Raw genomic sequence first — 26,975 nt, forward strand, 5'->3', positions numbered from 1 at the left:
CAGAGCCTCACACACAGAAAAGTGGTTTGGTTTTCTTAAAACAATTTATTTCAATTTTATATAAAAACCATACAATCAAGCACTTGGCCACTGCTGGTTTCCCAGCTCTCATCAGACCCTTTTCCCATGATAAAAAATACAAACCGTGACGATAGCTAAACACAGAGGTCAGGATTTTGGGAAAGCCCTTTGATTTTGGAAAGCACCTTTCAATGACTAATTACACCTGGCATGACAGAGGAGGAAATCAATCCATAATCTGGGGTACAGAAAAATAGAAATCTGCCTGTACATAGTGGTATTAAATACAATTGACAGTCATGAAGCATTCTTTGGTCTGTGCTGATCGAGTGCCTCATTGCACTCTCCATCACTAGGTTCGTGATCTGAGCCTGTGTGGGGCTGGCAGCATGAGGTATTATGGAGACCGCCAGTGAAACCCTTTTTCCCTTCACGGAAAAGGGAAGAAGGACCCAATCCTGCCCCCCACAGCTGGGAGCACCTCAGTTCCAGGATAGGGAATGGGCTAAACTGTTCCATGCCCTGGAGCCAAGGGGGCCAGGAGAGACCCAGACTACCCCAAAACCCCCATCCCCACTGAGCCTGAGCTGGGGACGCTCACTCGCTTAGTGAGGGAGACACGGGCACAGGGTTCAGGAGGGGTTTGGCCACCCCGGACAGAGACCGACGTGTGTCCAGAGGGGTGAAATGAGGCGGCAGCAGCGGGCTGGGGGTCCTTACTCGTCCTCCTCGCCGCCGCCGTAGAGCTCGGCCAGCTTGCGGAAGCGGCCGCCCCAGTCGTTGAGGTAGTCGTAGTCCTGGTCGCCGTCGGAGGCGGAGGAGTTGAGGGAGCTGAGCGAGGTGGCCTCCGAGCCGCTGCCCTCGTAGTCGAACACCAGCAGCGAGTCGTAGGGGGGGGCCGTGGGGTCCGTGTCGGCCGCCTTCAGGTTCTGGGGGGGCACAGGGGTCAGCGCCCGCGTCCCCTGTGCCGTTGTGGCAGGGACGCGTGGCGGGGACGCGTGGCGGGGACATGTCACCCCCGGGCTCTCAGCACTCACCTCGTCGATGAAGTTGCCGATCTCGTCGGGGTTGGCGGGCCGGGGCCGGTATTGGGGGGCCGCCATCAATGGGGGGGCCACGTCATTGCGGATCACCTCGGGCCGTGCATCCAGCCCCCGGTGCAGCTGGCTCAGGTCGTAGTCCTGCGGGGACAGGAGGAGTCAGGGCTCGAGGGACAGCCATGGGCACCGCCACCACCCCTCCAGCCAGCGCAGCCATCCCACCTGGTCCTCCTCGCCACCGCCCTCCTCGTCATAGTGGTACACGTTGTCCCTCATGTCATCCTCGGGTGGCAGCAGCGGTTCCTTCTCCACCTTCCTCCTCCTCACGAAGAGCAGCAGCAGCAGCAGGAGGACTGCAGGCACAGGGAGGGGTGTCAGGGCAGCAGGGAGGGGGTGACCCGCACTCTGCCCCTCCCATCCCTGTCCCGGGTACTCACTGAGCAGCGCCAGGATGCCCCCCAGGATGCCCAGGATGGCGGGCACGCCCATGCCACCGGAGATGTAGGCTCGGCGCTCGCAGTTCTTGGCTGGCCCCTCGCAGCTGCACACCTGGGCTCGCACAGCTGTGATCTGATCCTTGCCCTGTGCGTCCAGCAGCTTCAGGAAGATGCTGTACTCGCCCGGCTCCAGCTCCTTCTTCATGCTCAGCTTCACCTCGTCTTGGTGAACCACAGAAGCATTTGGGTTGGAAAAGGTCTCCAAGATTATTGAGTCCGGCCATCCCCCAGCACTGCCGAGGCCACCACTGACTCATCTCCGCAAGTGCCATATTTACAGCTCTCAAATCCCTCTAGGGACGGGGACTCCACCCTGGGCAGTCTCTTCCAATGCCTGAGCACCTTTACCATGAGTGAATTTTCCCCAATATCCAACCTAAATCTCTCCTGGCACATCTCGAAGTTGTTTCCCCTTGTCCTGTATCTTAGGAGCAGATCCTGACCCTCACCTGGCTGCACCCTCCTGCCACTAAATTGTGGAGAGTGAGAAGGTTCCTCCTGAGCCTCCCCAGCTCCCTCAGCCACTGCTGGTGCTCCAGCCCCTTTCCCAGTTCTGCTCTGGGAACACCCTTGGCACTGGCACAGGATTTTGCCCCATGGCACGTCCCCAGCCTAGCGCTCATTGCAAGGCCCAGCACCAGAGCAGGTGGCACCCACCTGGTTGCACCACGCTGGCAGTCCAGTTGCTGCCAGAGCCGTGCATCAGCTCTGCCTTGAAGGGGTGGGTGTTGGGGGGCAGGTCCTTGTCGATGATCTTCAGGATCTGCTCCTCGGGCTGCCGGTTGCAGATGTCGAAGCTCCGGGGCTCCGGCACGGGCCCGTTGTCATTCACATCCCCAAGCACGAGGAGCAGCGTCCCCGTGCCGGTGGCATAGTTTGGTGACCCTGTGGGACTAAGAGTCAGCGAGGCACCTCCATGGGGGGACACGGAGGTGGGCACGGGGGCAGCAGCTGGGCACCCTCACCGTTGTCCACGGCCAGGATGATGGCCTTGTAGGTGCTGTTGATGGCATGTGCCGACTCCCGGTCCAGGGCCTGGGCTGCCGTGATGATGCCGTTCTCAGGGTCAATTTCCAGCCACCCTGCGGGGTCACTGCCCATGCGATACCTGGGGGCAGCCAGGGGTCAGCAGGGGGAGAGGAAGGGGCACACGGTGCAGCACGGCTCCTCAGACATCCCAGCAAAGCCCCCGCCACCATCACCCTCCACTCACGTGATTTTCTGCCTCTGGTCCTTGTCGGGGTCCTGCGCTGTGTAGGAGGTGATCTGGTACCCCACTGGCACATCCTCGCTCACCTCCACCTGCTTGACTGGGGGTATGAAGATCGGGGCTTCATTCACGTCCCTGACCACCACCAGGACATTGGCTGTGGCAGGATTCAGGTCCACGGTGAAGGGGACCTGGTTCTCCACTGACACCACGAGCTTGTACCGGTTCTGGGACTCATAATCCAGGCCCTGCGGGTGGGAGAGAAGCGGGGTAGTGCCAGCAGGGAGCCAGCTGGCGCTGAGGCAGCCGTGAGGCAGCAGGACCCACCTTGGCAGTTTTCAGGAGCCCGTCGTTGGTTTTGGGGTCGGTGGTGATCTCGAAGTCGCCCTGCGGGTCCCCGCTGCGGATGCGGTAGACGGCGTTCCAGGCCGGGGAGCCGGGCAGGTCCTGGTCTGTCACATGCAGCCGGGCCACCATCACCCCCACCTCGTTCTCGTTCACTGACGACTCATACTGCAGGATGGGACAGGGACAGTCACCTGTGCGGCCCCAGGCACCCCAGGTAGAGCTGGGGCCACGATGCCCGGGGAGGGCAGCGGCTGGGGCTGCGCGGTACCGTGGCGGGGTCGAACACGGGAGGGTTGTCGTTGGCATCGGTGACTTTGATGATGGCAGTGGCAGTGTTGGTCAGGCCAAAGCCTTCCTGGTCTGCAGCCTGGATGATCAGCGTGTAGTTGGGAGTGGTCTACAGAGCAAAATCATCCCAGTTAGGGCTGGGGTGGGGACTGGGGTGTTCCTCTCCTCCAGGCATCACCTGCCTGCTCCTCCACCCTTCTCCAGCCTCGCTGTTTCCTGCTGGCACACAGGCAGCTGATGTCCCAGCTGCCCGCCCAAGGGGCTGGCACTGTACTCACTCCAGGGCTCAGCAAGGCTGGGGGCTCCTGGAGGGTCCCCAGCATAGCTCCTGTAGACACCCCTACAGCCAGGGACAGTGACCCAGGGGTGGCATGTCCCAAGACCAGATGGACCCCAGGGCTGCAGTATCCCTTTCTCCCCACGGCACATCCCGCTGTGGGGCAGCCCAGGTTCCCTTGGGCTGTGACAAGGTGCCCACCTCCCGGTCCAGTCCCGTGCCAATGACACTGATGATGCCATTGGCGGCGTTGATGGTGAACATGTCCTGTGCACCCTTGGGCTCCTCGCTGAGGATGGAGTAGCCGATGATGCCGTTGTTCACATTGATCGCATCATCTGCATCCGTAGCGTTCACGGTCATCACAGATGTGCCTGGACATGGGGACAAGCCAGGGGGATGTTACTGATGGGACAGAATCCACGGGCCACCCTGGCACTGCTCACGCTCAGGGCTCTGCGTGGGCCCAGCTCAGAGTCCCCCACGTACCCGGCTTTGCGTTCTCCTCAATGTAGCCAACAAAGACCTGCTGGGTGAAGACGGGCCGGTTGTCGTTCTGGTCAGTGACGGTGATGATGATCTCCATGGGGTCTTCCACGGGCTGCCCGTTGGCCGACACGGCGTGGGAGAAGAGCTGCAAGGGCACAGTCAGTGTGTGCGCAGTGCCCACCACTGTCCCTGTCCCGCCACACATGTCCCCTCACTCACCTGGTATTTGTCCTTCTCCTCGCGGTCCAGGGGTTTTGTCACCTCCAGCCACCCCGTCTCCCGCTCGATGATGAACACACCCACGGGGATGGTGTCCGCCCCCTGCCCCGTGATGCTGTAGAAAACCTTGGTCTCCTTGTCCTTGTTGGATTTGATCTGGCAGCGAGGCAGGAGGAGGAGGGTGAGCCGTGTCCCAGTGCCCCAGGGATCCCTGCGGGCCCTGCCCGGTCCCCACGGGCACACCCACCTGCACCAGCTTCTTGGGGAAGGGCCCCCGCTCGTTCTCAGGGCAGTTGATGGGGGGGATGACCCAGTCTCTCTTCTGCCGCCGGGGGCCGTGTCCATGCTCCGGGAATATCAGCACGTCTGGCACTGTGCCCTGTTGGGACAGTGGCTCTGCTCAAGGCCAGCCCCTTGCTGAGCCCTCTGCCCCAGGGGCAGGGGCTGCTGTGACCCCAGGGAGCGGGTCTGTGCTTCACCTGCTGCATCCGCTCGTGGTGTCGGTGCTGGTGCCGCCGGGGGCGCAGCGTCACCTTGGCTGAATGCCTCTTGCCCACGGTGTCCCAGGTGTGCACAGCAAAGGTGATGTCCCGCTGCTGGAGCTGCAGGGGCCGGGTGGCAGTGACGATGCCATCCCTGCTCACCTTGAAGCGCGTATCATCCGGGAGGAAGGCGGCACGGCGCGACTCGCCACAGTCCACAAAGCTCACTGGGGACAGGGGACAGAGTGGCAGAGGGTTCTGGGGACATGGGCACACACAGCACAGCCCTGCCCCAGCAGCCTGGGCTGTGGGGTCACAGCAGTGGTGGGGATGCTCCACACACAGTGACACACGCCCTGTCAGGATTCCATCCTGGGCACAACACCCGGTGCATCCCTCCCTGGCTTTGGTCCAGCATGGGACATGGCAGGACCTCCCGTGCCACAGGATCCCAGCCGGACAGTGACAATGGGGCAAGTGGCAGCTGGCACAGCATGTTCCAGTCCCCAGCACCATGTATGGCGTGGCACCAGGCACGGCACATCCCCACATGGGTGTATCCCTGTGGCACAGCACGTCCCCAAGCATGGCATGCCACCACCACTGTGCCCATGCTGCCCCAGCAGTTTTTCCAATAAAAACAAGGGCAGCAGACGTCCACCTGCACTGGCACCCAGTGCCCTGGCAGCCAGGCCCCTCAACCTGCCCAGGTACCTCCGGGACCCCAGCCCCGGGGACAGGCGGGGGCCCGGTGCCGCTGGCTGGGCACAGCAGAGCTGGGCCGCCACGAGGCAGCGGTCAGCGGGCATCACATGAGCCGTGCCGTGCTCCCGAACAAACACCCTTTGTTTGGGAGAGTTATTGGAGCCAGCGGCGCCCGGGCTCCGAGCGCTGCCTCCACCGCCCCGCCGTGACCCGTGCCGGGGTGGGCGGCGGCGCCGAACGGATCGGATCGGAACGGAACGGGGCCCGTGGGTTACGTCAGCCCACGAGCAGCCCAGGAATCCGGGCTGGCTGTGGGACGGAGGGGGAGCGATCGCTGCCCCCTGCCCACCGCGGTGCCCCCGAGTCGGCCCAGGAGCAGCCGCCGGCGCGGTGCCAGCCCCGCTGAGCCCCACGGCGGGACCCCCGGCCGGGGCAGGCCGAGCCGGTGGGGCCGGCTGGGCAGGAACGTGCCGGGGCAGGCGGGGAACGAGAGGCAGCCGCGGGCGCAGCCGCCGTGCTCGGCCCTGGCCCCAGGCCCGGGGGTGCAGCGGGGGGCGGCACGGAGCCCCCAGCCCCACGCTGGGTGCAATGAGCGCTCAGCGCTCAGCCCGCACTGGGTTCGAGGAGAATGCTCTGAACCCGCTCTCCCCCTTTCCAACTCCCCCCCTTCCCACCTGGCTGTGCACAACCTGTTTTTCCAGCTTGGCTGAAGGAGGGCTGGCCCCAGCGCTCCTCTCCCCGGGGCTGGGAGCTGGGGGGGTGGAGGGGGGCCCTCTCCTGGGAATGATGGGGGTGGGAGAAAAGGAGAGCTCAGGGAGCCCTACAAGGGGATCCCTGACCCCACTTCGGTCCCCCACCACCGCCTGCAGGACACTGGGGCCACCAGACTGGTACGACCAGACTGCCAAGCAGGGTGTGGGGCTGAGACCCCGCACAGGGGATCAGGGCAGCCCCCCAAAGCCACCTGCTGTCCTGTGGGGGCTCGGTGGGGCCGGGCACAGGCGGAGCAGGGTGTCCCCATCGCTGCAGTGCCCCCACCCCGTGTGTTACACACGCAGCTGTGCCAGGGCAGGGGGCTCACCCCGGGTGAAGGTGCTGCGGGTGACACATCCCACTGACGTCACCCCAGTTTCGCTGTGACTTCAGACTCTCGAGGTTTCTCCACCCAGGGCTGACGGGCGCTGTGCCAGCCCCCACCATGTCCCCAGCACCCCCTGAGCCCCCCGAGCCCCCGAGCCCCGGAGCAGAGCCCTGGCGGTGCCGCAGCCCCGCGCCGGTGCTGTTGTTCCCCGCTGCTGTTCGCCGCCCCGGCGCCGCGCGGGGCCTGCCTGGGCCTGTCGCAGGGAAAACATCGCGCTCAACTCATCGAGCTAATTACAGGCCGGCTCGTCAGCCCTGCCACAAGCTGTGGGGTGCTCTGCGGCCCAGCATGGCCTGGCATCCACCAGGCTCGGCCACCCCACGGCTGGCATTGCCCTGGCACGGCTGTGAGTCACTGGGTGCCACACAGGCCTCAAGGGCAGATGGTCCTTTCCTTCCTCCCACGCCCTGGCTGTGCCCGCAACCCAAGCTGAAAGTGCTGGTGCCAAGACAGAGGATTTCCAGCAGGTCTCAGTGCTGCGGGGAAGTCAGCAGGGCTGCCGTCACCCTGGTATCAGGCCCAGCCCTGATGGACATCGGTTTGTGCTCATTAATGATCAACCACAAGGCAAACAAACATGATTCCTGGGATAGGGGCAGGGTCCAATTCCTGCCTCTCCCAGGCGAAGCCGTTACAGAGCTGAGGATGTTTGGGAGGCTTGGTGCATTACTGGGTGCTCGGTACCCCTCGGCCCTGTGCCCCCCAGCCACCCTGGCACACACACTGCGGTGCCAGCACCACTCTCTGCCATGAACTGGTGCAGATGGTGACAGCCACTGCACACAGCCCCAGAGCCCACAGTCCCTTTTGGGAGCCCAGAGTGGCAGCAGGTCCCCAGCACCCCCGTGCCACACCAGAGCAAGGCTTTAGTGCCAACACAGTGAGTGGGACACCAACATCCCCAAAAGCCCAGGAGCCCATCCTGGTGCCCGTCCCCATGGCAAGAGCTGCCCTGGGGGCGCACACAGTGGGTCCAAGGGGGTTCACCCTGGTGAACCCAGGGTGCCAGGTGAGGCACGGGGCAGGGAGGCGCCTGCGTGCCCCACACCCCGGCCTGCCGGCCCCGACAGGTCCGCGGTGCCTGAGTCAGCGCCGCCCGCGCCGGCGCGCCCCGGGGAGCGGCTGCCGCTGCCCCCGCGCCCGTTCCGCCGTGCCAGGAGCCCGTTCCGCCGTGCCAGCGCCGGCACTGCCCCCGGTGCGCCGGGTGGACACGCCGGGCTCTGCCCTCCACGCCACTGCCACCCCACCGCCACAGTGCCATCCCCGCCGCCACAGCACTGTGGCCACGCCCGTGGCCGTGCCAGCGCCCCTCGGGCACGGAGCCACGGCTTTTCTCGCCCACCCCCGTCCCACCCACCCCCCTGTACCCACAGTCCCGTGCCCATCCTCACAGCCCCTGTCCCCCACCGCCGGTTGTCCCGGTGTCCTTACCCCGGCCCAGGGCCCGTCCCGCCGCCACGCTGTCCCGCGGCACCGTCAGGGAGAAGGTCTCGGCGGCGAAGCCGGGCTGGCACGACGCTGCCCGCTGGCACAGCCGCTGCCCGCACTGCCCGGAGAGAGACGTTAGCACCGGGCGGGGTCCCGAGCGAGGTCCCGCGGCCCCGGCAGGGTCTCGGCGGGGTCCTGCCGCCCGTTCCGTGCCTCACCTGGAGCAGGAGCAAGAGGAGGCAGAGCGGAACCGAGCAGCCCGCCCGCCGCCCCATGGCCGGAGCCGCAGCCGCAGCCGGTGCCGGTGCCGGTTGGTGCCGGAAGGATCGGGCGCTCTCCCCGCGGAGTCGCAGGTGCGTCCGGTCCCCTCCCGATCCCTCCTCGCAGGTGTCGAGCCCGCGGAGAACCGCCCCGTCCCGTCCCGCCCCGACGGGAGGCGGTCCCGCCCCGCCCGCGCCCGGATCGCCGGTATTCCCGGTACCTCCGCCGCCCGCTGTCCCGGAACCCCCTCGGTACCGGTGTGGTACTTCTCGCACGGTGCCCGGTGCCGTGGTACCCCCGGTACCCCAACACCCCCGGCGCTCTGCCCGTCCCGGGCACCCCGGCTCCCCGTGCCTCTGATACCCCCAGCCCCAGGCACAGCCCTCGAGCTTTCCGTGCCTCCCCGTCCAGGGCAGGGCGAGCAGGGGGTGTTGGGGGTGACAGGAGCCAGGGGCACCCCAGGGTGCCCCCACAGCACGGCCCCAGATCCCAGCTCTGCAGCAGGGGACAATCATCGTACCCAGGGACCCCTCGGGATGCTGCAGTGCCCTGTGCCCCTCTGTCCCAAAGCACAGCACTGGGGGTGACCCTAGGGGAGGGGACCCCCAGTACCATCCGCTGTCCCCACCCCATGTTTCAGGAGCTGATCCTGGAGCCAGCGGGAGACCCCCAGAGCTTGGGGTCCTGCCAGGGCCAGAGGCTGCTCTGCCCACCCATGCCAGCACCCATGGGCATCTCAGAGGGTTGGGGTGGCAGCAGGGCTCTGGCTCTCCCAGGACAGGAGAGATTTAGCACCAGGAATGCCCAATGCCACCAGTGTCACTCCCATGAAGGACAGACTTTTGGTCAGTGCCCTGCCCGTGCCCATCAGCACCCTTTGGGGGGCATGGGCAGTGCCCCTGCATGGGTGACACTGCAGCTGTGCCACAGGTTCCACACTGCAGTGGGCAAGGGGGGACAGGGCTGGAGAGGGATCACTGCAGGGCTGGGGGCAGCGCCAATCTCCAGGGCACAAAGTGACACAGAGCCTGCAACGTCTAAAAAAACCAAATCCTTTATTAAAACTGACCCAGCTCCCATCCCCTTGTCCGCAGCATCACACGCCATCATTCCATACCTTAAAAAATAGATAATAACCACAAAAACGCAGGCGAGGAGGTGAGGGGGCTGTGCTGGGGTGGGGGGCACGGCAGGGGGAACCCCCAAGGCACAAAAGCAGCAATAAGGCAGGGACAGCAGCGGGCTGGGGGTCCCTACTCGTCCTCCTCGCCGCCGCCGTAGAGCTCGGCCAGCTTGCGGAAGCGGCCGCCCCAGTCGTTGAGGTAGTCGTAGTCCTGGTCGCCGTCGGAGGCGGAGGAGTTGAGGGAGCTGAGCGAGGTGGCCTCCGAGCCGCTGCCCTCGTAGTCGAACACCAGCAGCGAGTCGTAGGGGGGGGCCGTGGGGTCCGTGTCGGCCGCCTTCAGGTTCTGGGGGGGCACAGGGGTCAGCGCCCGCGTCCCCTGAGCCCCTGGGTGGCAGGGACGTGTGGCGGGGACGTGTCACCCCCGGGCTCACCAGGTCAGCACTCACCTCGTCGATGAAGGTGCCGATGTCGTCGGGGTTGGCGGGCCGGGGCCGGTACTGGGGGGCCGGCAGGAGGGTGGGGGCCACGTCATTGCGGATCACCTCGGGCCGCGCGTCCAGCCCCCGGTGCAGCTGCCGCAGGTCGTAATTCTGGGGACACACACACACATGGAGAGGGGCAGAGTGAGACAGCCCACGCTGCCACCAGGCCCCTGACCCCCACACCCACCTGGTCCTCCTCGCCGCCACCCTCCTCCCCGTAGTAGAAGATGTTGTCCCTTGTGTCATCTTCGGGCAGCAGCAGCGGCTCCTTCGTCACCTTCCTCCTCCTCACGAAGAGCAGCAGCAGCAGCAGGATGACTGGGGGGAAGAGTGCCATCAGCAGGGACGTGTGTGCCCCGCTGTGCCCAGAGCTGGGCTGTCCCCACAGCCCCAGGAGCCCCACTCACGCAGCAGGGCCAGCAGCGCGCCCAGGGCGGCGAGGATGAAGGGCAGGGCGGTGACAGGCTGGGACCTCTGGGGACAGCCCTGAGCCTGCCCCTCGCAGGCGCAGACCCGTGCGGTGACAATGGTCACTTGGGCTCTGCCCGGCTGGTCCAGCAGCCGCAGGTACACGCTGTAGGTGTCGGGCTCCAGCGGTGCCACCAGCTGCAGCGTCACCGTGTCACCTACGTGAGATCGGGGGCTCAGGGATGATGCACCAGCAATGCAGCCGTGGCACGAGGAGCCCCCACGTGACGTTCAGCCCCCTGCAGTACCTGTGTCCCCCACCTCCACAGCCCAGCTGTCCCCCGAGCCGTGGGTGAGCTCGGCGCGGAAGGGGCCGGTGTTGGGGGGCAGGTCCCGGTCGGTGACGGTGAGGAGCTGGGGCTGGGGGCTGCGCTGGCACACGGTGATGTCCTGTGGCTCGGCCTCGGGGCTGTTGTCGTTCACATCCAGCAGGGTGAGGAGCAGCGTGCCCGTGCCCGTGGCCGGCGGTGAGCCTGGGGGGAACAGTTCTGGAGGGAGGACCCCAAACCCAGGACCCTCATGGGGACATGGGTGATTGAGCAGGATGGGGACAGAGGGAGCTTCAAAGTCAAGACTTTCCCAGGGACAGAGACTCTCTGGGCAAGGGTGGAAGTGATGCTGGAGGGGGCAATCCCAAACCCATGATCCTCAGGGGGCTGGGGGTGCCGCGGGCAGGGGTGGGGCCATACAGCCCAGCAGCGCTCCATGCTGGAGCTGGTGATGGCAGCACGTGCCCCTCACGCGGGAGGGGGAACAAGGGCCCTTTCATGTCCCTCACCATCATCCACGGCCAGCAGCACGGCCATGTAGGTGCTGTTCTTGACGAAGGGGGACTCGCGGTCCAGCTGGTCCCGCGCAGTCACCAGGCCGTTCTCGGGGTGCACGGCCAGCCAGCCCGCCGGGTCGTGCCCCACCAGGTACCTGGGGGTACAGGGGAGCTGGAGCTGCGGCAAGGGGCGGCAGAGACCCCCCCAAAGCTCCACTCCAACCCTGTCCCCGCTCACTTGATCCTCTGGCCCTGCGCCTTGTCGGGGTCCTGGGCCGTGCAGGCTGTGAGGGTCTGCCCTGGGGGCACATCCTCTGACACCGTGGCCAGCCGCACCGGCGGCACGAACACCGGGGCCTCATTGACATCCTCCACAGTGACTGTCACCGTGGCAGTGGCCATGGGCAGCTTCACGACGAAGGGGACCTCGTTGGCCACTGCCACGTGGAGCACGAACTGCTGCTTGGCCTCATAGTCCAGACCCTGCGAGAGGGGGAGACACGGGCAGTGAGAGCGGGACGGGCAGGGCTCCACCTGGCAGCACCGGGGTGGCAGGGGTGACACAGACCTGGGCGGTGCGCAGGACGCCCTCGTTGGTGGCGGGGTCGGTGCCGATGGCAAAGGCTCCGCCGTCGTTGCCGCGCAGGATGGAGTAGACGGCTCGCCAGGCCGGCGTGCCGGGCTCGTCCAGGTCGGTGACAGCCAGCCTGGCCACCTCCCGCCCGGCCGCGTTCTCCGGCACGGCCGCCTCGTACTGCGGGTCAGGGCACCGTCAGCGCCGCGGCCCGGCGGGCACCGGGGCTCACAGCCGGCGGGGGGCCCACGTTACCATTCTGGGGTCGAACTCGGGGGCGTTGTCATTGACATCGGCGATCTCGATGACGGCCAGCGCTGTGGTGGTCAGTCCCTCCCCATCCAGGTCGGCCGCCTGCACGGTCAGCGTGTACTCCCGCACGCGCTGTGGTGGACAGACAGACAGACAGACACCGTGTCAGCCCTGCCCGGGCTGGGACCCTGCCCCCGGTGCTGCAGAGCCCACCTCCCGGTCCAGGCCGCTGGCAATGACGCTGAGGGTGCCCGTGGCCCGGTTGACAGTGAACATTTGGGGATGGGGCTCCCGCGGCTCCTGGCTGAGGATGGAGTAGGCGATGACACCATTGTAGGTCTCCACTGCGTCGTCCGCATCCGTGGCTGTCACCTGCATGATGGAGGTGCCTGCGGGTGTGGACGTGCAGGTGAGGGGGATGCTGGGGGGCACAGTGCCGGGGCTGTGCCCCAGGAGCAGGGCTGGTGGGATGGAGAGCTTCCCCAAGGCACAGGGTCCTACCTGGCAGAGCTCCCTCTGGCACAGAGCCCCTGAACACCTCCTGTGTGAACTGGGGCTTGTTGTCATTCTGGTCTGTCACCGTCACGATGATCTCCATCGGCTCCTCCACTGGCTTCCCGTTCTCGGACACGGCGTGGGAGAAGAGCTGCGAGGTGGGGTGTGAGTGGGGGGCTTGGAAGAGCACCTCAACATCCCCCTGGTGTGAGTGGGGGCCCTGGCAGAGCACCCCAACATCCCCCTGGTGTGAGTGGGGGCCTGGCAGAGCACCCCAACATCCCCCTGGTGTCCCCAGGCAGGGACCTACGTGGTACTTGTCGATGCGCTCGCGGTCCAGCGGCTGCGTCACCTTCATCCAGCCCGACTCCTTCTCAATGGTGAAGATGCCCTCAGGGGGAGCATCTGCTCCCTGCCCTGTGATGCTGTAGAAGATCTTGGTGTCTCTGTCCCGGTTGGATTTGATCTGGGAGGAGGCACAGAGCAAGGGATGGGCTCAGCATCCCCCAGCACCCAGCTCCCCTGCCCAGACCGACCAGTGCCGTACCTGAACCAGCTTTTTGGGGAAGGGGCCCCTCTCATTCTCAGGAACCTTGATGGGGGGGATCACCCAGTCCCTCTTCTGCCTCCTGAGAGCAGCTGGAGCCCCGGGCAGCTCCTGCGGGGCGGGGGTGAGTGAGGGCACGGCCGGCGGGGGCAGCAGGGGTGGGGGACAGGCGGTGCAGGGTTACCTGGGGGGAGCGCCCGCTCTCTGCGGGAACCGGGGCAGGCTCTGGCTGGCCAGCGGCATCCCGGGGGGGCACGGCGAGCGCCCTGCCCACCCCCGGCAGCCGCACGGGGCCCCCGTCCTCTCGCTCCCCGACATCGGGCTCCTCCGTGCCGTTCGGCCCCGCGCAGCCTCCGGAGCGCCCTGCGAGGGTGAGGGGTCAGGGGGATGGGGGGGACCTGTCCCCGACACCCCCGAGCCGCAACCACAGCGCCAGGAGCCCGCAATCCCCCGCAGACCCGGGGCGGAGCGGGGCAGGGGGCGGTGGAAGGGGCGGAGAGGGCAGCGGGAGCGGGGCAGGAACGCCGAGCGCCGAACGGGAGCGCGGTGGAAGTTTCGGTGGAAGTTTCGGCTTTGTTTCACAGATGATGGGAAATTCCTGGGCGGGCAGAGCCCTGCCCCAGCCCCCTCCCGGTGTGTCACCCCCTCGGGGCTCCCAACCCCCCGTGGCCACTGAATGTCCCTCCCCGCCTCCCACGCTGCGTCCCTCGTGCCGGACGCGGCCCCGGCTCCGCATCCCCCGGGCACGGATTAGGGGATTAGCGGGGCTGAGCCAGCTCCGGGCGGGGCCGGGGGGGCTGCGGGAGGCGTGGGATGGGGCAGAACGGGGGAGCGGCGCCCCACGGCTGCTCCACACCGGAGGGACCGAGCCCGGGGGCGCCGGTGGGGCCGTGCGGGGAGCAGCAACCGTGCCCCGAGGGCAGCACCGGGGCCCCTCCCGGTCGCGATGGCCGCGATAAGGGACTTTAATGGGGCCGGAGGGGCATCGGTCGCCGGCAAACGGGACACGGGGAGCCCGGGGAAGCCCCCAGCCCCCGTCAGGGGAGCCCCCAGCCCCGCTCTCCAGCTGTGGCCGGGTTGCTGTGCCCTCCGAAGGGCCGGGCGGCACAGGGGGTGCCCCAGCCTGTCCTCGGGGGTCCCTCAGGGCACCGAGCCCGCTGGGCGCCGAGGCGGAGCCGCACGGTCGCTGCCGGGGCCGTGAGCTGCCCACCGAGGGGGGATCGCAGTGGCGTGGGCAGACCCCCGCCCGTGCCCACAGCAGGGGCCTGGCAGCGCCCACCGCCAGGCTGAGCTGATGGAAAAGGGATGCGAAACGGGATGTGGTGTCCGCAGCAGACAGAGGCCGAGGCCCCTCCCTGGCACTTACCGCCAAGGAGAGCTTTTAGCGCTCCCGCGGCCATTAGACGAGCGCTGGCTCCGGCCGCGTTCCCGGGCAGCTCCAATCCCCCGGGAGCCGCCGAGCGAGGAGGGCACCGGGCCCGGGCCCAGCCCTGGCACCGAGTCAAGCGCTGGCAGCAGCGAGACCCTGCCCGGCCTCGGGCCGGCCACAGCCCGCACCCCGCGGCCGGAGAAGGGGGGCCCTGGAGCTCCCAGCCCCATTGCCAGCCCGGCGCCGGCCGCCCACCCTGCGGGGACCCAGCCCTGCTCGCAGCGGGTGCCCACGGCTGGGCCAAGGGCGCTGGCATCAGCCGCCTCCAGCCCAGGGAGAGCAGACAGGCACCGCCAGCCCCGCGGGGCACAGCCAGCCCCACGGCCGAGCCCCACAGCCGGGGCAAGCACAGCCGAGCCCCACAGCCGGGAAAGCACAGCCCTAGAGCACAGGGGCACAGCCAGCCCCATGGCCGAGCCCCACAGCCGGGGAAGCACAGCCAGCCCCATGGCGCAGCCCCCCACCTGGGGACCCCCGCCAGCCCCACAGCACCCGAGGTCCTCCCGAAAAGCAGCGGCCCCACCGCCGGAGGCAAAGCGATCCTGATCCCGGCTGTGAGGGAGGCCCTGCCGCCCCCCGGTGTTCGGAGCCCCGATCCCGGTGCCGATGGCGGCCCCAGCCGGTCCCCGCGGTGTTCCGGGGGTCCCGGTGCCCGCGCCCCGACGGTGCGAGTTACCTGCGGCGGGGAGCGGCCCGCGGCGCAGCCCCGGGAGGGCGCACGGGGGGGCCGGGGACAGGGCGGCCGCGGGCAGGAGCGGGGAGAGGAGGAGGATGAAGATGGAGAGCGGGCAGAACCCGGAGCGCGGCCCCCGCATGGCCCGTCCGTTGCCGCCGCCGCCGCCGCCGCTCCGGTCGCCGCCCGCCGCGTCCCGCCCCGTCCCGCCCCGCAACGCCCCAGGTGAGGCGGCAGCCGCGCAGGTACCGCCCCGCCCCGGAGAGCGGCCCCAGCGCGCCCCAGGCATCCCCCGGCAATGGCCCGGACCCCTCCGTCACCCCGGGACCCTCCTACCGGGGGCTCACCCCCTACAACACCCCGGCAATCCCCGTTACACCGCGGCGCTCCTCTGGAAAGCTCCGGCAGCCCCCGACACAACAGCCCGATCCCACCGGGCACCCCCGGTATTGCCCTGCAGCCCCACGGCAATCCCACGTTACCTCCCGGTAAAAATCCAGGCACAGCCCGGTACCCCTCGGGCGCCGACCGGTGCTGGAACCTTCCATACCCTCCGGGCACACCGGCACCCCTCTGAAATCCTCCTGGCAATCCGCAATCCCTCCCGGGCGCCCTGGGGCACCGCCTGGCAGCCTCTTGGCACGCCCTGGCAACTCTCGGCAATTCGCGATACCTCCCCGGTCACCCCGTTACCCTGCGGGCACCTCCCGGTCTGCACCCATCGGCATCGCCTTGGAGCCCCCTGGCACTCCCCGGTAGGGCCCGGCAATGCTCGGGCACCGCCCGCTCCCCGCCGGGCCCCCCCCGCTCTCTCGGTGCCGCCCCCCGGTGCCCCCCAGGGCAGCCCGGTGGGCACGCTCGGGCATCCCGGTATCCCCAGGCACCCTCGTGGTGCCGCCATCCGTCCCTCCCGGTGTTCCCGTGGCACCTCCCAGCACCGCCCCGCAGGAACAGCCCCCTCCCCGTTCCCCCGTGCCACCCCCGGGTGCCTCCTCCCCGTTTGCCGCCCATGGGTGCGCCCCATGGGGGGCCCGTGTGTGCCCCCAGCCCCACTGCACTGGGGGTTCCCACCGAGGGACAGCCCGGGGGGCTCCTGGACCCCATCGTCCCACAGCCGGAGCAGCATCTGCTGTGCTGGGTCCCCCGCAGGGCGCCCCCAGACCCCCCCGGGCTGGCAGCTCCGCAGAGCCGGTTCAGCTCTCCTGGCCAAGGTCACTGGCGCAACAGGGAGGGCTCCCAGCAGGCACCTGGGGGAGCCGCCAGTGCAGCTGCAGCCATGGCACCCGGCAGCTTCAGCCTCCTCCTCCTCCTGCTGGTGGGACCCTCGCGGTGGGGCCGGGGGCGCTGCATGGCCGTGCCCCGGCGGGTTCGGGGCAGAGCCGTGTCACCGAGCCGTGTCACCGAGCCCTGCAGCGCCTCTGTCCATCCCACAGGACGTGCTGACCTTCCCCGGGCACGGACACGGCCTCCAGCGGCACAAGAGGGACTGGATCATCCCCCCCGCCTACTGCCCTGAGAACGAGCGGGGGCCCTTCCCCAAGAAGCTGGTGCAGGTGGGTGTGCCCGTGGGGACCGGGCAGGGCCTGCAGGGATCCCTGGGGCACTGGGACACGGCTCACCCTCCTCCTCCTGCCTCGCTGCCAGATCAAATCCAACAAGGACAAGGAGACCAAGGTTTTCTACAGCATCACGGGGCAGGGGGCGGACACCATCCCCGTGGGTGTGTTCATCATCGAGCGGGAGACGGGGTGGCTGGAGGTGACAAAACCCCTGGACCGCGAGGAGAAGGACAAATACCAGGTGAGTGAGGGGACATGTGTGGCGGGACAGGGACAGTGGTGGGCACTGCGCACACACTGACTGTGCCCTTGCAGCTCTTCTCCCACGCCGTGTCGGCCAACGGGCAGCCCGTGGAAGACCCCATGGAGATCATCATCACCGTCACTGACCAGAACGACAACCGGCCCGTCTTCACCCAGGCAGTTTTCCACGGTTCTGTGCAGGAGGGAGCTGAGCCAGGTGGGAGCAGTGCCAGCCCCTGGCAGGCAGCACTGGAGGGGAGTGTGACAGGTCAGCAATAACCACCTGCTCCAGGCACATCGGTGCTGAGGGTGCTGGCCACCGACGCAGACGACGCCGTGAACTCCAACAATGGCGTTGTGCGCTACTCCATCCTGAGCCAGGTGCCGGACAAGCCCCAGCCCGGGATGTTCACCATCAACAGCCACTCTGGGCTGCTCTCTGTGGCCGTGCCGGGGCTGGTGGCAGAGGTGAGCCCTGGACTCGGCCCCCACCCTTGGCAGCTCACCCCCCACTCGTGGGTGACGCAGCCTCTTGGCACAGGTGGTCCCTGAATACACCCTGGAGATCCAGGCTGCTGACCAGGAGGGATTCGGGCTGCGAGCCACGGCCACTGCCCACGTCAGGGTGCAGGTGAGAGGCTGGGCCTGGCCCCGGTGCCCTGGTGGTGCAGAGGGCAGGGCCAGGCTGGGCCGAGGCCGGTGCTGGCTCCTGACAGCCCCACGTGCCCGGCTGCGGCAGCAGCGATGCGCTCCAGGTGCTTTCCACGGTGGGAGGTGAGACTGGGATGGCAGCTGGGCTGTGGCTCCTCCCGGCCCGGTGCCCCAGCCTCCCACCAGGCTCTGGGCCGCTCGCCCCAGGGCCGCAGCCTGCCGGAGCGTGGGTGCCAGCGGCGCTCCTGGGAAGCCGCCCGTGCCGGCTCAGCCCGGGCGGGGAGGAGCACCCGGTTCTGCGGGAGCCCCGTGCCAGGATAGCGGCATCCAGCCACGCCAGCTCCACCGGGAGAGGCCGTGGCGCCAGGAAGGGAGGCCGGGGATGGCGTTTTGTGTGGGGGCACCGGCCACAGGTCCCTGGCCCATGAGGGGGACGCAGGAGAGCCAGGTAAGCTCGCCAGGGCACCTCTGCAGCACCCCCTCGTCAGCCGGTGCTGGGCTGGCAGGGGGAGCCGGTCCGGCTCCAGGGAGGCTGCCTGGCCCTGCCGGCTGCTGGGACACAACCCCAAACCGTGCTCCCACCCCAGCCTGGGAGCTGCAGGGGGAGAAGGGGCCTGGCTGCCCTCAGCAGTGCTGACCTTGGCACCGGGCAGCTCCAGAGAGCTGGGCAGGGTCAGTGTCCGCCCGCACGTGACACCGTGGGCAGGGATGGGGCTGCTGGGACAGGGTCCAGGCTGGCTGCTGTGCTGTGCTGAGCCCCACCAGGACAGGCAGGTGAGCAGGGGGCACGGTGCTGCAGTGAGCCCAGAGCCCTGCATCCTGGTGGGAACCAGCTGGCACCCACACGGTGCCTGGGGCTGAGCACCCTGGCGTGGGAAGGACGTGGGACTCCATATCCCAGCTCCGGGCAAGAGTGAAGTGCAGGGGCTTGGCTGCAGCACGAGAAGGCAGATGGTACTGCCAGGACAGGTCCCGGCCCTGCTCTCCCCTCTCTGCCACAGGCTGACGGCATGTCCGAGGTGGGAAAGGGCACCCTGAGCACCCACGTGCTGAACACGGCCACGGGGCTGCCGGCAGCCGGCCTTGGCGTCCGCCTGGCCCAGCTGCAGGAGCCAGGGCTGCAGTGGATGGAGCTGGCACACAGGTACGAGGGCTGCTGGCACCTGCGGGGCAGGGACGCTGCTGCCACGCTCTGCGAGCTTGGCCAAAGGCTCCTGGCACAAATGGCTGCCCAGCCTTCACCTGGGGTTTGTTTGCTGGTGGCAGGGCTGGTGCCTGGGGGTATGGCCAGGTTCTGGGGTGGGGCAGGGCTGTGTTTTGGGGTACAGCAGGACTGCCTTGGTCTGGTTTCAGGCACACGGATGCAGATGGGCGCTGCCAGCCCCTCCTGGCACAGGGACAGGCCAAGGCTGGCACCTACAAGCTGCACTTTGAGACAGCTGAGTACTGGCAGGGACTGGGGCACACCAGCTTCTACCCCTTCGTGGAGGTACGGAGAGTGGGGAGACTGGGACAGGTGACACAGCATGTCTGAGGGCTGGGCCAGGCCCAAGGGGCTGCACTCCCCTGGGCCTCACTCTGGGAGGGGGATTCCCACTGCTGTCTCCTCACTCTCCCTCCCTCAGGTCGTTTTCATCATCACTGACCCGGCACAGAAGCTCCACGTCCCGCTGCTGATCAGCCCCTACTCCTACACAACCTACAGGGGCAGCTAGAGGGGCACAGCCTTCCCCTGGGGACGCAGGAATGATGCCACAAGGCCATTAAAAACTCCAAACAGCACCGTTTGTCTCAAAACATCACCTTCCACTTTTGTGGGAACAGAATTAGCCCCAGGGGCAGCATGGTGGGGTGGGTGGGATGCCTGCAGCCCTCCAGCTGTGGTCCCCCTTGCAGGAGAGGTTCCTGAAGGTGCTCACTGGGGTCTGTTTAAAGACACGCAGCAGGAAAAGGGCACAGCCCCACTGCCAGTGTGCCAGTGGGACCCTCAGTGCTGCCAGCATCAGGTGGGCACTGAAACGAGTCCAGCAGGGCCCTTCCCCAGTTCCTGCCCCGGGAGGGGGAAGGACAGTGGCTGGAAACCCAGGTTGTCCAGGGGGATGCCAAAGGCTGTCAGCTTTGCCTCGAAGGTCTGCAGCATGTCGTTGTGTGCCTGCGAGGAAAGGGTCCCTGTCAGCCCCTCTGCCAGCAGAGCAGAGCTCCCTGCAGCCCCAGCCTCATTGCCAACCCCCAAGCCAAAGCCATGGAATCACAGAATCGTTTGGGTTGGAAATGCCTCTAAGATCACCGAGTCCAACTGCTCCCCCCGCAGTGCCCAGGCCAGCACTAACCCCCATCCCCAAGTGCCCCATGCACAGGGCTCTTACACCTCCCCAGGACTCCTCCCTGCCCTTACCTTGCAGACTCTGGCCAGCTGGATCTGCAGGTCCTGGATGGTGGCATTCTTGGAATTGAGCACGTCCTGCAAGGAAGGGAGGTTGGGCTGAGGCTGCTCTGCCCAGCCCTGGGGACGCTCTGGCCGTGCCCTGGTGGCCGTGGCGTGGCAGAGCACACGAGGCTGCCCGGCCTGGCAGCTGGCCACCACCCTGCCCCCTCTGAGTGGCACTGCCAGGGACAGCCAGCCCCGGGCAGGGACAGCGGCTCTGGATGAGCACCACAGCCATCCCTGTCACGGGGAGTGCTGGCAGCACCTGCTCCGCTCCAGCAGCACCTCCCTGCTGCCGCGGCGGCACCACGGGAATTACAGGGAGCCAGGCTGCCCCGGGCAGCTGAGAGGAGGAATTCAGGGACCCCGGCAGCTGCAGGAGAGCCCGACGCCAGTGATGCCATCCCAGGAATGTGCTTTGTCCCACATGCTGGGAGGTGACACATCCCTGCCTGTGCCATAGGCCTGGTATGCATCCCAGAGCATCCCAGAGCCTCCCCGGCTCCCCCTGCCGCGGGGACCTGGCTGGGGACACGCAGGAGGGCACCAGGTGGTGGAGCCCTCGTTCCCTGTGTCTGCCCGGCCCGCACGGCGCCGCTGCCGGCTCCAGCTGCGGCAGGCTGCAGGAATGTGGGTCTCGGGCTCTCTGCAGAGGTATTTTTAGCACGGCAGGCACCGCAGAGCCCCAGGATCCCGTCTGCACCGTCTCCATGGCCAGGCGAGGCTCAGCAGGTGCAGCCCCCCCTGCACGGAGCCCCTGGGTGCCACCGGACCCGCTGGCAGTGGGCTGGCTGTGTGGCGGCACCGGGTGCCAGCGGTGCCATGGAGCCTGCGGCCACGCTCCTCCAGACAGGCCCCAGCTGAGGGACAGAGCAGTGCCAAACTCCACCACCCACACGCTCCGCTCTCGAGGCAGAGCCCAGTGCCCCGGGCACCACACGTGGCCTGGGAGTGCTGGCAGTGAGTGACAAGTGACGTGCCACCTACAGCCATGCATGATGGGCACTGGTGCTTTCCAGGGGCAGCAGGCACCCCACGGTGGGCTCTGCCCCCCAAATCCAGCCCTCGCCGGGCCCCAGTACCTCCAGCTTGTGCGAGACCAAGGAGAGAGCGCTGGGGTCGAGGTCGGCGGCTGCGAGGACCTCGCTGAGCTCCACCTCCTTCTGCTCCAGGAGGGAGAGGAGGCTGTGCAGCTTGTGCTCCAGGAGCAGGTTCTTGTAGCCTGTTTTTTGCTGCACCTCGTTAATGGCTCTGGTGAAGTTCTGGTAGAGGTCATCCCGCTCCGACTGGACCTGCTCCGGGGGGCAGCACAGTGTCACAGCACCCTCCCAGCACAGTGTCACAGAACCCTCAGGACACTGGGAGACAGCAGCACAGTGTCACAGCACCCTCCCAGCACAGTGTCACAGCTCCCTCAGAACCCCGGGGGACACAGGGGCCTGCACGAGGCTGGCTGGGGTCTGCACAATGGTGTGGAGCACAAACACAGCAGGAAACTGGTCCAGCAGCTCAGCCCAGCCATTCCCCAGGGCACCTGCAGCCCACAGGGAAGGCAGGTGCTGCAGCACAGCCTCCCCCCCTCCCCTCTTCCCTCCCTCTCTCCCTCCCTCCGTGGTGCAGCACCTGCGCTTCTCCCTCCTCCTCCTCCTCCTCCCCTCCAGGCACGGAATGCCCCAGCGGGCTCCCTGCAGCACTCATTCAGACCCCAGCCAGGGCCCCCGGCACACGGGGGTCTCTCCTCTCATCCCCACAGCTGGCAGCAGTCCCTGGCTCACAGCTAGTTAATAAGTGTCCTAATTAGGACACAGCCTCTCCTCCAAAGCCTATTTCTGAACGCTCTGAATCTGGCGCTGTCTTAATGATGGATTGTTAATGAGGCCTCGGATCAATGTTCATATTCCTGGGGATTTCTACGAATTGCAAATGAGCTCTCTCCTGCCTCCTAAGATTTATCTGGGTTAGTGGGGGGGAGCACTCGCTCTGCAGGGCTGCTCCCCAGCACCCCAGAACGGGAGGGAACAATCCTGGAACCCCGGCAGGAGGAGGGGCCCGTGGCAATGCCCCCATCCAGCTCTGCCCCACGCAGCCCAGCAGCCTGGGGCCCTGCTGGAGCGTGCGTGACTGCTCAGCAAAGGACAAGGCCAGGCCTGTCTGCTGACCGTGGGAGAGGCTGGAGCTGGGAGCAGCTTTGCTGGGAGCAGCGGTTATCACCCGACTCGGGATTAGCTTTGCAAAGCCCTGGGCTAAGCACAGCCTCTGCTGAGCCCCACGCCCTCAAATCCTCAGCTGAGGGTTTGCACAAGGTTTGGGGAGGGGAGGGGATGCCCAGCCCTGCCTGCACATCTCACCTGACTGAACCGCTGCTCCAGCACCTCGTGTTCCCACTGAAGGTCCTTCAGCTCCTTCTGAGCCACTTTCAGATGGGCTTTGGAGTTCTGTGAATGGGAAAGGAGGATTAAAGAGCACAGGATTATCTGAGAAGTGTTGGAAATGTGTTCTGGGAAGGGAGGAGAGTGAACAGCAGAGAGAAAACCAGGCAGCAGCCAGCACCCACACCAATCCCTGCAGCGGGGCTGCTCTCCCTCCCAGTCTCTCTTTGGATCCCCATCTGAGATCCCACAAATACACAGCAAGCAGAACAGGACTTGCTTTGCCCAGCAATCACAGCACACCAAGTGGCAGAGCTCAGTGTTTTCCCTCCAGGAACGAGCCCATGGAAGGACAGGGCTGGGCACTCACCACCAGGGCCTCCTTGTCCCTGTAATAGTTAACCAGCTTCCTCTGCAGCTCAGCCACCTGCTCCTGGGCCTCGTGCAGCGGCTCTGCCAGCCCCTTGTTCTCACGGAGCACATCTGCCTTCTCCTTTTCCAGCACAGCCTGCTTCTTCTTCAGCTCTTCCACCTGCTCCTGTTCTTGGGAACACAAGTGCTGGCTCTGGGGACTGCCCAGCCCCTCAGAGTGCCCCACACCCTCAGGACACCCTCCCCACTCATGTACAGGTCACCAACAGCACCCACAGTGACACCTGGGAAGTGCCAGATGCAGCTGACACCCTGGCAGGGGCAGTCCCTGGGTGCAGGGGTGGCACAGGGACAGGGAATACCTTCAGGAGGTTGATGAGGGTCAGGTTTTTGGGCAATACCTTCAGGAGGTTGATGAGGGTCAGGTTTTTGGCGGTGATGTCGTTGTAGTAGTTCTTGATGGCACCAAAAGCCCCCTCGTGGTTCCCTATCAGCTCGCTGATCTGGGTGTTCTTTCTCTCCTCCAGCTCATGGATCTCTGTCTTCCTCCGCAGGTCCAGCTCGTCCCGCAGCGCCTGCATCCTCCTCGTGTACTTGGCCTCCATCTCTGGGGGGAAATTGTCAGAGCTGGGGAAAAACTGGCTGAAACTGGGGAGGAAAAGTGACCAGAATGGGGAAGGGAGAAAAAACAGCCAAAACTGTGTGGGTTGGGACCAGCTGGAATTAAAAGGGAAAAACCAGCCAGAACTGGAGGACAAACCAGACTGATCTGGGGAGGAAAACCAGCTGGGACTTATGGGGAAAACTGGCCAGAACCTGGGTGGAGGAGATCAGCCAGAACTGGGGCGGGAAGCTGACCAGAACTGGGAGGAAAAATGGCCAGAAGAGGGAAGGGGAAAATGGCCAGAACTGGGGAGAACCTGCCCCCATGTGCTCAAGGTGCTGCCTGGGAACCAGGAGCAGCTCTCCCTGTCATGCTCCTGGGGGATGTGCTCATGGCCTCACCTTTGGTCTGCAGCTCGAAGTCGCTGCGCAGCCGGGACATCTCCTCCTCGTGTTTCTGTGAGGAACAAACTCCATGTTGGAAGAAACGACCACATCCCAAGCCAGCCCATCCCCTGGGACTCCCTCCTGCTCTTTGGGACAGGATTCTGATCCCATGTTGATGCAAACAGTGGCTTGTAGTTTCTCCAGCTGCTCAGACAGCTTCCCACTGTGGGAGAGGGGTCACCCAGGAATCCCTTCTCCCCATTCCTGCACCAGAAATCCCATCCCACCCCACAGAGAGCCAGGGAGGTAAGATCCCACTCCTGCTCCCATGCTGGGGATGAGGCACCTCACAGGACATACCAGGCAGAGCTTTGAGATGGCTGCCTCATTGGCCAGCTCCTGCTCCTTCAGCCTTGCGTTCAAGTTGTGCTTCTCCTTCCACATCTCCTCCTCCTGCTCCCAGTGATCCTTCTGGGCCTTCCTCAGGGACAGGACTCCCTCTGCCTTCAGCTCCGTCAGGTTCTCCTGCTGCTCGTGCAAAAGGTGCTTCACCTTCTGCTTGTACACCTAAGGACAGGCCAGGGACAGGTGAGGGGCTCAGCAGGACACACCTGGACCTGGGATGCTGGTGAGACATCGCTGTATCGCATCCTGCCCAGCTCCTCCTCCTCTGGTCCAAGGAGGAGGAGGAGGAGGAGCATCCCCTGCCCCAGGCTCACCTGGAGCCCCGCAGCCCCACCTTGATCTCCAGCTGGTGCCGCTCCTGCGCCTCCTCCATCTCGCGGTCCCGGGTGCGCAGCTCCGCCTTCCTCTCCTCCAGCTCGCGGCGGGTGATCTCCCAGTAGCCCTGGATCCGGTTGCACTCCAGCTGGAAGGAGTTCCGCTCCTGCCGCTCGCGGTCCAGCTCCTGCCGCATCCGCAGCATGTGCTGCAGCAGCTGCACAAACAGGGGAGCACAGAGGTGAGGGGCAGGCACAGGTGAGGGGCGGGCACAGGTGAGGGGCGGGCACAGGTGAGGGGCAGGCAGGCCTGGCACAGGTGCCTTTGCCGAGTCCCTGTCCCAAACCCGCAGGATGTGCCGGCTGTCGCCGTGTGGGGCTGTGGAGGTCCTGACTAACCCAGCAGCTTCTGGAAAAGGAGTCACAAAACCTCACTGCCCGGGATGGGGCTCTGGCTGGCAGTGCCCAGTGACACCAGTGACACCAGTAACAGTGACACCAATGACACCAGTTAACACCAGTAACAATAACACCAGTGACACCAGTAACAGTGACACCAGTAACAGTGACACCGGTAACAGTGACACCGGTAACAGCATTCCCAGGTATCAGAATAAAACAAGCAAGGCTCCATTTCCTTCATGCAGGAAAGGCCCAGTGTTTACTCATGTAACTCATTTTATACAGTTTTCACAGACTTGTGTGCAGCATCTGCTGGCTGGCAGTTTTTTACCGCTTTGTTTATTGTCAGAAGGTGATTTGTGTGTACATGCTGAGGTGCAGGTTGTTTGCATTTTTCTTTTGTGGGTTCTCATGGAACAGAGCTAATGTTTATGCAGGTCCCCTTATTTCTCACGCAAGAACAGGTTGTTATGTTGGCACACTATTCATTCCAGGTTAGTTTGTGCATGGGAACTTGCAAAGTACCAGCTGCACTCAGAAGAAGTGGCAGGCTAACAATCAGTTTCACAGAGCAGGTCTGGTTTATGAGGCCTTTCTTTTCTAATTCTTCTACCGGTCACAACACTCATGTGCTTAGATACTTCTGGTTCATGGAACTGTTTGGGTTGGAAAAGCCTCTAAAATCAAGTTTAACTGTTCCTTCAGCAGTGGCAATGCCAGCCCTAACCCCTGTCCCCAAGTGCCACATCCACATGAGTCCTAAATCCCTCCAGGGATGGGACTACACCTCTGCCCTGGGCAGCCTGGGCCAGGGCTGGACAGCCATTTACAGGGAGAAATGCTCCCAATATCCAACTTCAACCTGTCCTGGCCCAGTCTGAGGCCGTTCCCTCTGCTCCTGTCCCTGTTCCCTGGAGCAGAGCCTGTCCCCTCCTGTCAGGGGCTGTGCAGAGCCACAAGGTGCCCCCTGAGCCTCCTTTGCTCCAGGCTGAGCCCCTTCCCAGCTCCCTCAGCCTCTCCCTGTGCTCCGGACCCTTCCCATCTCCATTCCCTTCCCTGCCATGCTCCAGCCCCTCTCTTGTCCCGAGGGCCCCCAGGATTCGCAGCAGTGCCGGAACCCGGGGCTGTGAGCAGAGGGAGGGCTGAGGCAGCAGGAGCAGCCCCAGGCAGGCGCCAGTGACACCGGCCCGGCTGCTGGGCCCCGTCACCCCGTGCAGCTGCTGTTCCCGGCGCCAGGCACGGTCCCCGAGCTGTCCCCGAGCTGTCCCCGGGCTGTCCCCTCCCGTTCTCCCCCGGTGCCGCTCACCTGCTCCTTGGTCATTTCCTCCGGGTCCAGGCCATCCACCACCGCCAGGCCCTTGCCCCTTTTCCCTCTCCTTTTGGGTCCCTGGGGACAGAGAGCCAAGCACAGCAGGTGAACGGGTGAGGAGGACACGGCGCTGCTCGGGGCCCCGGTGCCGGTCCCGGAGCATCCCCGCTCTCACGGCAGGGACCGACCGGGACAGCGGCGGCACCGAGCCGGGAGCAGACCCATGGGCGGCCACTGCCGGCCCGGCTCCGCGGGGAACCCCGAGGCACCTGTACCCGACATAACGCCCGAGAAGCGTCCCCGCAGTGCTGGGCACGGGGCCGGGGGCTCCGAACCCTCCCCGGGAGCGGACCGGGACAGGACTGGGTTCGCAGACACCGGAGCGCGGGGCTCCACCGCCCTCCCCTGCCCGCAGACCCCGGCTGCAAGACACCCGTCAGCAGCCGGTGCGGTTCTCCCCCGGTTCTGCTGTTCCCGGTGCCGGTCCCGGCCCGGTCCCGCTCTCACCATGGCGGCGGCACCAGCGTCTCCGAGCAACGGACGGCAGGTCCCGCGAGAGGACGGCGAGATCTCGCGAGAGCGGCACTGCGTGAGACACGCCCCCTAGCAACGCCACGCTCCGCCCTGGCAACGGAGGCGGGGCCAGCGGGAGCGGCGGGGCCGGGGTGGGGGGGGCCGGGAGGGGACACCGGGGAGAACCGGGGGACACCGCGGGCACCGG

The 26,975-nt window shown here is 66.1% G+C and overlaps 4 protein-coding genes across 4 annotated transcripts; 1 reads left to right on the top strand and 3 right to left on the bottom strand.

Moving 5' to 3' along the window:
* Positions 1 to 737: 737 nt before the first annotated feature.
* CDH1 (cadherin 1) lies at positions 738 to 8,420 on the bottom strand. The gene is made up of 16 exons (XM_054269630.1): positions 8,364 to 8,420; positions 8,149 to 8,263; positions 4,869 to 5,098; positions 4,637 to 4,768; positions 4,390 to 4,545; positions 4,171 to 4,315; positions 3,883 to 4,055; positions 3,385 to 3,513; positions 3,096 to 3,281; positions 2,772 to 3,016; positions 2,524 to 2,666; positions 2,216 to 2,443; positions 1,499 to 1,720; positions 1,284 to 1,414; positions 1,059 to 1,202; positions 738 to 950 (listed from the first exon to the last, which is right to left on the bottom strand). The coding sequence occupies exons 1-16, from the start codon at positions 8,418 to 8,420 to the stop codon at positions 738 to 740; spliced, it is 2,649 nt and encodes an 882-aa protein (XP_054125605.1).
* Positions 8,421 to 9,442: 1,022 nt separating this feature from the next.
* Positions 9,443 to 15,357, bottom strand: LOC128932846 (B-cadherin-like). The gene is made up of 16 exons (XM_054269584.1): positions 14,480 to 15,357; positions 13,774 to 14,399; positions 13,298 to 13,476; positions 13,114 to 13,224; positions 12,877 to 13,032; positions 12,573 to 12,717; positions 12,285 to 12,460; positions 12,075 to 12,203; positions 11,814 to 11,999; positions 11,484 to 11,728; positions 11,258 to 11,400; positions 10,728 to 10,952; positions 10,419 to 10,637; positions 10,199 to 10,329; positions 9,976 to 10,119; positions 9,443 to 9,872 (listed from the first exon to the last, which is right to left on the bottom strand). Exons 1-16 carry the CDS (start codon positions 15,355 to 15,357, stop codon positions 9,660 to 9,662), a joined length of 3,906 nt encoding a protein of 1,301 aa, XP_054125559.1. The 3' UTR covers positions 9,443 to 9,659.
* Positions 15,358 to 18,425: 3,068 nt separating this feature from the next.
* On the top strand, positions 18,426 to 19,435 carry LOC128932886 (5-hydroxyisourate hydrolase-like). Its single transcript, XM_054269632.1, has 3 exons — positions 18,426 to 18,812; positions 19,022 to 19,157; positions 19,294 to 19,435. The coding sequence occupies exons 1-3, from the start codon at positions 18,679 to 18,681 to the stop codon at positions 19,381 to 19,383; spliced, it is 360 nt and encodes a 119-aa protein (XP_054125607.1). The 5' UTR covers positions 18,426 to 18,678; the 3' UTR covers positions 19,384 to 19,435.
* A 49-nt stretch (positions 19,436 to 19,484) lies between these two features.
* Positions 19,485 to 26,811, bottom strand: GAS8 (growth arrest specific 8). The gene is made up of 11 exons (XM_054269631.1): positions 26,762 to 26,811; positions 26,252 to 26,332; positions 24,564 to 24,761; positions 24,185 to 24,391; positions 23,840 to 23,894; positions 23,236 to 23,441; positions 22,833 to 23,000; positions 22,442 to 22,528; positions 21,176 to 21,385; positions 20,064 to 20,129; positions 19,485 to 19,820 (listed from the first exon to the last, which is right to left on the bottom strand). The coding sequence occupies exons 1-11, from the start codon at positions 26,762 to 26,764 to the stop codon at positions 19,671 to 19,673; spliced, it is 1,431 nt and encodes a 476-aa protein (XP_054125606.1). The 5' UTR covers positions 26,765 to 26,811; the 3' UTR covers positions 19,485 to 19,670.
* Between the last annotated feature and the right edge of the window lie 164 nt (positions 26,812 to 26,975).

The sequence above is a fragment of the Melozone crissalis genome, unplaced genomic scaffold (assembly GCF_028551555.1).
Source record: "Melozone crissalis strain CALT ecotype California unplaced genomic scaffold, PUWL_Pcris_2 ptg000007l_1, whole genome shotgun sequence".
Taxonomy (NCBI): Eukaryota; Metazoa; Chordata; class Aves; order Passeriformes; family Passerellidae; genus Melozone; species Melozone crissalis.

Bases quoted from the DNA above. Each gene is read 5' to 3' on its own strand.
- LOC128932886 (XM_054269632.1), top strand. From the start codon at position 18,679: ATGTCCGAGGTGGGAAAGGGCACCCTGAGCACCCACGTGCTGAACACG. The intron at 18,813-19,021 runs GTACGAGGGCTG...GTCTGGTTTCAG, and splicing joins TGGATGGAGCTGGCACACAG to GCACACGGATGCAGATGGGC. The intron at 19,158-19,293 runs GTACGGAGAGTG...TCCCTCCCTCAG, and splicing joins GCTTCTACCCCTTCGTGGAG to GTCGTTTTCATCATCACTGA.
- GAS8 (XM_054269631.1), bottom strand. The intron at 23,895-24,184 runs GTATGTCCTGTG...TGTTCCTCACAG, and splicing joins CCATCTCAAAGCTCTGCCTG to AAACACGAGGAGGAGATGTC. The intron at 23,442-23,839 runs GTGAGGCCATGA...ATTTCCCCCCAG, and splicing joins CTTCGAGCTGCAGACCAAAG to AGATGGAGGCCAAGTACACG.
- LOC128932846 (XM_054269584.1), bottom strand. From the start codon at position 15,357: ATGCGGGGGCCGCGCTCCGGGTTCTGCCCGCTCTCCATCTTCATCCTC. The intron at 12,000-12,074 runs GTAACGTGGGCC...CCTGACCCGCAG, and splicing joins CCGAGTTCGACCCCAGAATG to TACGAGGCGGCCGTGCCGGA. The intron at 10,953-11,257 runs GTGAGGGACATG...TGTTCCCCCCAG, and splicing joins GCTGCTGGCCGTGGATGATG to GCTCACCGCCGGCCACGGGC.
- CDH1 (XM_054269630.1), bottom strand. From the start codon at position 8,420: ATGGGGCGGCGGGCGGGCTGCTCGGTTCCGCTCTGCCTCCTCTTGCTC. The intron at 8,264-8,363 runs GTGAGGCACGGA...CTCTCCGGGCAG, and splicing joins TCCTCTTGCTCCTGCTCCAG to TGCGGGCAGCGGCTGTGCCA. The intron at 2,667-2,771 runs GTGAGTGGAGGG...GGCTGCCCCCAG, and splicing joins GACCAGAGGCAGAAAATCAC to GTATCGCATGGGCAGTGACC.